At 32.8% G+C, this 8,120-nt stretch overlaps 1 protein-coding gene across 1 annotated transcript; it reads left to right on the forward strand.

The window, feature by feature from the left end:
- Nucleotides 1-248: 248 nt before the first annotated feature.
- LOC106763921 lies at nucleotides 249-2,294 on the forward strand. Its single transcript, XM_014648100.2, has 2 exons — nucleotides 249-986; nucleotides 1,370-2,294. Exons 1-2 carry the CDS (start codon nucleotides 557-559, stop codon nucleotides 1,879-1,881), a joined length of 942 nt encoding a protein of 313 aa, XP_014503586.1. The 5' UTR covers nucleotides 249-556; the 3' UTR covers nucleotides 1,882-2,294.
- The last annotated feature ends 5,826 nt before the right edge of the window (nucleotides 2,295-8,120 follow it).

The following is an 8,120-nucleotide window of genomic DNA, read 5'->3' on the forward strand; positions in this document are numbered from 1 at the left end:
AAATATTTAAAATAGACCAATCACAAGCTGTCAAGGATGCGTTGTCAAAAAATTATTAAAAAAGTATTGTTAAAAAAACTTTTTCCATATATATATATATATATATATATATAATCCTTCTCTTTTAACTTTCACACTTATTTGAATGTGTTTATTTGTAATCGTTGTACATCTTTTTAGGTCATTACTATTAAACACCTTACTTGTACTCTTTATATTTAATCGTTGTACTCCTCTGCAAGTGAATTTTCTTTCGACACGAAGATACCATGACTCATACACACACAGACAAAGAAAATTATTGCCTATATTCAGAATACAAATTCATAGTTACTCAATTTTCCTGGGCATTCAATCAGGGTTTCATTTTTCCCAATGCAACACTTTAGTGCATTTTAAAAATGTTGCCAGATTCTGCCTGGCTGTGATGCACTTATCAGTAAGAAAAAGAATGGCCTTTCCACACCTCACAAAGAGATTTTGACACTGTTCACCAAAACCCCTTCATCTAATCTCTTTTCCTGCATGAACAACCACCACCCTTTTGTCTTTACCCATGGCCAAAATCTGGATTGAAGTGTGCTTGATATCAGCTCGTGGTGTGAGGGGTTCACCCTCACTTTGGAAGCGTCAGTGGTATGCAGTTGGGTGGGTTGATCCTAAGAACAAGTACTGTACCAAAGTTGATGCTTCTGGGAATGCCAACCCTCTTTGGAGGACCAAGTTTGCCATCCAGGTTGATACCTCCGACCCAGATCTGGCACTCCACTTGGAGGTTTATAGCAGAGATCCTTTGTTCCTCACAGAGAAGCTTCATGGCTCCGCAACTGTTGTTCTCAGAGAGTTTTTGGCCAAGCAGGTCCACAACTCTGAGGAAGTAGGAAGCTACCAGTTGAGAAAGAAGAAATCCAACAAACCAACTGGCTTCATTGATGTTTCAATCCGTCTTTCTGAGAACAAGGAGGACCCTAGTTTCCACCCACAAGGTATTATTATTATTATTATGCAATGATTTGATATCATCATGTGCCTGTAATCTTCTACAAGTTTTTATGTTTTATTAACTCATAAATTTGTGTGATCTAAACCACATAACAGTTTCTTGTGTGTTATTGATGGAGTATTTGGAAAAGTGATCCAAGCAATACAATATTTTTTGTGCTATTTATTGTTAGAGTCTTTATCATTAAGAGAACAGAAGTCACATTTGGAAGATTGGTTTTTAAGGTAACATTTCACATGTGGAAAATCAGATCTGAGATGAGGATTCACAACCTTGAAATATATGTTATCTTTTTATTTATTTTCTATAGGGTGATGGAAAAGCTTGCAACTTTGAGTGATTTGAGGCTTTATGTTTGTTATGCAGGTAATGGGGAAGGAATAGTGCTGCTAGATTATGGCAATAATACTCACTTGACCACAGGGGGTGGATTTGGACAAGCCTACCCACAGCAAAAGCCTCAAGCTTCATTCCATCATTTCCATGGGACAGGAAAACAGACCCAAAATAATGCCCCCTACACACATCCAGTGCCATTTCCTGCAGACTACGCTACTAATCCTCCTTATATGAGTGGACCAAGCTATCCTGCAGCTACTGGACCAAGTTATCAAACACCCAGAACAACTCCTGCACCACCACACTCAAATGTCAATCATGCTCCCACTTTTTTCCCAAGTAATGGTGGCATGGCACCTAGTTATTTTAACATGCCATCATCATCATCTGGGGCAGCTCCTAGGCCAAGAGGGCCTCCAGGATTTGCAATTGGGGCAGGTGCAGGAGCATTGGCAGCTGGGGCTGTAATGTTTGGTGATAACTTCATGTCACAATTAGGTGATCCCACTCTTACCGTTGCCACTGACCCTCTTTTCTGATCAACAAGAGTTAAGCAGCTTCTGTAATTATTCTGTTGGGCTGCACACATTATGGCCATTATGCCATGAGAGTTTTCTTCTTCTGTCTGAATCTGAAATCAATTTTTTTAGAGGTGTTATGTCTACTCTTTTTGTTTAGTTTCATGGTGCTCTCTTTCTAGTAAAAAATGTCTGCAATACCGTGTCTTGTTATATATTAGATGAACAGAGGCAGTATTGTAGGTCCAATTGTCTAAACAAGGATACAGGGATGATAACACACAAAGTGGCAAAGGTTTTTGCTTGAAGAAAGCCATATGCCTATTATGTAAACATGAAGTTTGCTTGCTCGTGATTTTCTACCGATCCTGGTTTTCTTGGCAAGTTGGAGAAATTTTTTTCTGCAACAATAGTGAAGTTTAAACTTGAAATTACATACAAACCTTATTAAATTCTTTATCATTAAGATGATTTTATTGGAAAAAGATGATTCAAATGAATCTAGATCTTCTTCTGCTAAACATTCTTCATCCTCTCTCCAGAAATTGTGTTGTGTGAACCCTTGGATATCATCCTGGTTAAGAGAAATTTGCTTCTCTCTCTCTGTTTATGGCAAAGCAAAGCAAATTGCCTTGACTTTTTTTTTAATAGTTTGCTGTGTGATTGTGCCATTATATTTCTACTATCTTAATATTTGGTCATTGATTTTAAACGTCATAGAACATATATGAAATAATTCTTTTATAATTTTAAAAACGTATTGTAAAATACGTTTTTATACATGTATACTTTAAATGTGTTAAAATTATTAAAATATATCTTATATATAATAAGAGTTAAATATGTTTTTAATTCCAAGATTTTGGTTTTAGTCCCTTTTTCAAATTAAGGTACAATTTTAGAAAATTCTGGTTTTAGTTCTTTTTACTATTTTTTTAAACTTTATTTGCTGTTTCAAGCACGTTTTATTATAGCATTTGGATTGTTTATACTGTTTGACATATTTTTGTTTCAATGTTAACTGAGAAACACGTTTGAAACAACAAATAAAGTTAAAAAAATTTGGTAAAAAGGACTAAAACAGAATTTTCTAAAGTTGAAGGACTAAATTGTACCTTAGTTTGAATGAGAGACTAAAATAAAAATCGTTTCAAAGTATAGGAATTAAAAACATATTTAATCTTATATAATAATTACTAAATATATTTTTTAATTCGATGAATAGATAAAATTAATTACTAAATAAGCTTAATTAATTAATGCAGTTATTTACTTTCCAATTTTCTAAATTAATCTATATAAAAAATCAGTTATTCTTTTGTAGTTTTATGTCCAAATGTTAATTTGTTTATTATATAATTTTTTTGTGTCATCGTTTCTCTCTCGTTTTTTCATCCAAAATATGCGTTGAAGAGCGTATTTTGAAAAAAAATAGAATTTAAGGTAAAGTTTATGGAAAATCTAGTCTAATCTAATATATTAACAAGCTAATATTTGAAACAATAATCAACCAAAGGGAAATGAGAGAATTTTAAAATAATTATTATATAAAAATTTAATAATTTATCACACATAATACAAATCTATGATTGGATGTTAGTATATTTTTCCACTAGTTTTACATGAAAAATTTCTTATAACCGTTAAATTTTTTAAAAGATTAAATATAAATGTTCATATTACAACATTGTTTTAATCTACTACTTATAAAATATTATTAATATAGTTAATATTATTAATACTCATAATTTCCATTTAAAAATCATAGTTGTCTAGGCTAATTTAAAATTAATTCTTTTATGAAATGCACTATGGATTAGTTATGTGATAATCTAAAATTATAAAATTGAGTAAAAATTGTTTTTTAAAAACTGAGAGCAACGAACAAAAAATTAAAATGAATGAAAAATAAAAATAATGAACTAAAATGGTGTTTCAAAAATTATGAATACATGGCTCCGAGTTTAATTTCAAGTTTGAGCTATGCTTATGACAAACTATCGTGGAAGATATTAAATCCTTACACAAACATCGGTTTTCAGATGAATTAATCTTTAGATCCAAAGATATCTCAAGTTATAAAAAATAATGAATGAATTATACTAAACGGGTTTTAGGTTAAATTATAAATACATTTTTATTCAACCATTAAATAGATAACGAAATGATTAGTATTTAGATAAAACTTAAACTATTTATCCAAATCGAGTTCATCTAAAAATTTAATCTTTTATTTATTTTTTAAAATATTATAATCCCTAGATTAAAAGATTAAAATTGCGATATTAAAGAAGAAACTTAATTTAAAGACTCTGTATATTTGAAAATCCAATAATAAGTTAAAAGTCCTATGTTAGATAGAAGTAAAAAGTTGAATAATAAAATAAAGTTCTTCGTCTTTTATTTTCTGATTTAAGTTAAATATTTACTTGTTTTGGGTTTATAAATTATATGGCTAAAACAAGAGGTTATATTGATGTGTTTTAAAAATGTTTTAACAAAGAATTAAGTTAACCTAAAATTTTAGGTATGTTTAATCCTCAGATAGCAATTGAGATTTTCTATCAGAATAGAATTTTTTTACAGCTTTTTCAAGCTTCCCAGGAAATCAATTTTGCAGGTTCTGCTAAACCAAAGAACTCCATTTTTTAGACACTGTATATAAGTGTTCTCTCTCAAAAGGTGAAATTTGTGTACTGTTCAAAAGCCTTTTTCTTTTTCAAAATATGGTAGATTCAAGAAACTACTCCAAAGAGTTTTCTTAACATGTTCTTGTTTTTCTTCATTCTAGGGTTATTAGTGAAGTGTGTTCTATTTAAATGGATACAAATATGGTTGCTATAAAAGGGTCCCACAATTTTGCAACTTTCAAACAACTCAGTACACTTTTTTTATCTATCAGTGTCAGCTAAAATGAAACAATGTTTGTTTGTGATGTTTCATTTTGATGCATCTTTGTGATATTGTCATTTTGATGATCTGTTTTATTCTATTGCTTTCTAATTCATCCATTTCCATAACATTGCTCTATGTACACCTTCTGATGTGAGGCAGTAACCTTTTTCTTTGAACAATACTTTGCAGTTATATTTATAATATTTTAAAATTGGATAATTTTTATGATAGAACTTAACTGGCGATATAATATGATTTAGATATACTAATACTTTTGCAAAATATTTTATGTTCTAATCTTTACTTTAGAAATGGTACCGTGTTTTCAAATAATAGTTTTTAGGTTTAAACTTTTTTTTGTCCCTGAGTTAAGTTTTGATGTTCAGTTTAGTCCCCGTTTTTAAAAATGTCAACCTTTAGTTCCTATGATATGAAAAATGTATCAAATCAGTCCTCATGACAGCACTTAATGAACAATATATCACAAGTTTTAATACCTAGGTATCCAATATTTTGTGATTTGTTAACGGAAGATGTTATGAACAACAAATCACTTAATGAAAAACTTGTGATTTGTTAACGAATATGACTGATTTGATACATTTTTCATATCATAGGGACTAAAGGTTGACATTTTTAAAAGCGGGGACTAAACTGAACATCAGAACTTAACTTAGGGACCAAAAAAGGGTTTAAACCTAGTTTTTATTATATTTTAAATCAAATAGATTTTGGGTTATAATATATTGATACACTGACGTGAAGCTTATATTCATTTGATACGTTCCACATCATTGTTTTCCAAAAACAATTACAGATCGAGTGAGGGTAATAAAGGAAAAAAAATTGTTAACTTTTCTTTCGTTCGTCATTGTTCTCCATTGTTCGAACATCCTAATTAGATTTTTTTTTCTCTCCCATTGTTCTCCATTCTTCTTCGACGTTCATTGGTGCCCTTCATTCCCAATCGATAATCCTACAGGTTTTCAGTGGCTGTGAAGTTGAGGAGTTTTCCATCATTTCCATGGTTGTGAAGTTTAGGGGTTTTGCATCATCCGTGGACGTTTGGATTTTTTTCGCGTCTCTCGTAAGTGTCTTTGAGGTAGGGGAACTAATCCTTCTCTTTACTATATGATGTCAATATAACTCGTGTTCTATTTGACCTTGTGTAATTTGATTTTGGACATTGTGTAAATCATATTGTTTTGATGTTGTTTATATGTATGTTGTCAAAATCTCACACCGATCATGTTCTTTGACTTTGCCTGTTCGAACTCTTCCGATCACATTATAGGGTTTGAAAAAAGGAAAGGGGAAAAATAGAAAGGGGACAAACCTCTGATGATTTGAACTTCTGATAGAATGGTCAACCTTCTTTTCTCACGCTCCACACCGATCATCTACTTTGACTTCGTCGGTTCGAACTCTTTCGATCACGTCCAACCTCCGGTTAAGTGGCACCCATGGAGTTCTTTTTTTTTTCTCGCGTTCTCTCTCAACCCTAAGCCTAGCATGAAGAGTTGCTCTTCCAAAATTAAATGGTCGAGTCTTTACAAAAGTGAAAACAAAGAGAGGAACCCAAATGCAGTAGCTACCTTCGCTTTACTAAACCACACAGTTTCATTTATTTCGCTCCCAAACCAGCACAACAGCAACACACCGCGTAAATGAAAAAAAATTACCCTTTATGATAATCACAAAAATTAGACCCCACCGCGTGTCAAATGAGTGTGAATCACTTTAACCGTGTCAAAGTATTATTTTCTATAGATGAGTTATAATACATTGACACGGTGACATGGAGCTTACATTCATTTGACACGCTCCACATCATTGTTTTCCAAAAAAAATTGGAGAGTGAGTGAGGATAAAATGGGAAAAAGAAAATTTTCATTAACTTTTCTTTCGCTCGTCATTGTTCTCCAATGTTCAAACACCTTATTTAGGTTTTTTTTCTCTCTTCCATTGTGCTCCATTGTTCTTCGACATTCACTGGCGCCCTTCGTTCCCATTTCTGTTGTTGAGCTGGTTTAATCGGTGGTTAAGAGGTTTTTGGTGGGTGTGAAGGTTTAACATCATTGTGTCGCTCCCAATCGGTGGTCTTGCAGGTTTTGGGTGGCTTTGAAGTTGAGGGGGTTTCCATTATTTTCGCGACTGTGAAGTTTATGGGTTTTGCATCATCCGTGGGCGTTTAGATTTTTTTCGCATCTCTCGTAAGTGTCTTTGAGGTAGGACAGCTAATCCTTCTTTTTACCGTATGATGTCAATATAACTCGTATTCTGTTTGACCTTGTGTAATTTGATGTTGGACATTGTGTAAATCATATTGTTTTGATGTTGTTTTTATGTTAACTAGAACCTTGACGACGAGTTAAATCAAAATCTTTATAGCGTTGTAAAAATCCAAGGCTGATCATGTTCTTTGACTTCGCTTGTTCGAACTCTTCCGATCATGTTATTGGGTTTGAAAAAGAGAAAGGGGAAAAAATAAAAAGGGGACAAACCACTGATCCTTCGCACTTATGATAGAAAGGTTAACCTTCTTTTCTCGCACTTCACACCGATAATCTACTTTGACTTTATCGGTTCTAACTCTTCCGATCACGCCCAACCTCTAGTTAAGTGGCAACCATGGAGTTCTCCCATTTGTTTTCTTGCATTCTCTCTCAACCCTAAACCTAGCACGAACTTGTTGCTCTTCCAAAATGAAATGGTTGAGCCTTTTCTAAAGGGAAATCAAAGAGAGGGACCCATATGAAGCAGCTGCCTTTGTTTTACTGAAACCCACCGTTTCTTTTATTCCGCTCCTAAACCAACACAACAGCAACACATTGCGTAAATGAAAAAAATTACCCTTTATGACATTCACACAATTTAGGCCCCACCGCATGTCAAATCAGTGTGAATCACTTTAACCGTGACAAAGTATTATTTTCCATAGATGGGTTAGAATACACTGACACGCTGACGTGGAGCTTACATTCATTTAACACGCTCCAAGTCATTGTTTTCCAAAAATAATTGTAGAGTGAGTGAGGATAAAATGGGAAAAAGAACTTAACTTTTCTTTCGCTCGTCATTGTTCTCCAATGTTCAAACACCCCATTTAGTTTTTTTTCCTCTTGCATTGTGCTCCATGGTTCTTCAACTTTCATTGGTGCCTGTTGACAAATTGGCAAGTGTACCAAATCGTGCAAGTAATATAAATGGTAAGACCAAGTATCGTTTTCCCAAGAGACTCGAAAGGCTTTCTCGTTCACGTGAATTAAAATAATAAGACTTTGAAAATAAAAATTAATAAATTGGATTTGAGAACAAAAATATTAACATGCAAAATAAAGTTGATTCAATTGACAAAAGAAAAC

Source organism: Vigna radiata, chromosome 6, assembly GCF_000741045.1.
Source record: "Vigna radiata var. radiata cultivar VC1973A chromosome 6, Vradiata_ver6, whole genome shotgun sequence".
Lineage (NCBI taxonomy): Eukaryota > Viridiplantae > Streptophyta > Magnoliopsida > Fabales > Fabaceae > Vigna > Vigna radiata.

What these genes read in the sequence shown, in the direction of transcription:
- LOC106763921 (XM_014648100.2), top strand. Translation starts at nt 557, where the DNA reads ATGGCCAAAATCTGGATTGAAGTGTGCTTGATATCAGCTCGTGGTGTG. An exon ending in CCCTAGTTTCCACCCACAAG is followed by an intron (nt 987 to 1,369) that starts GTATTATTATTA and finishes TTTGTTATGCAG; the next exon opens with GTAATGGGGAAGGAATAGTG.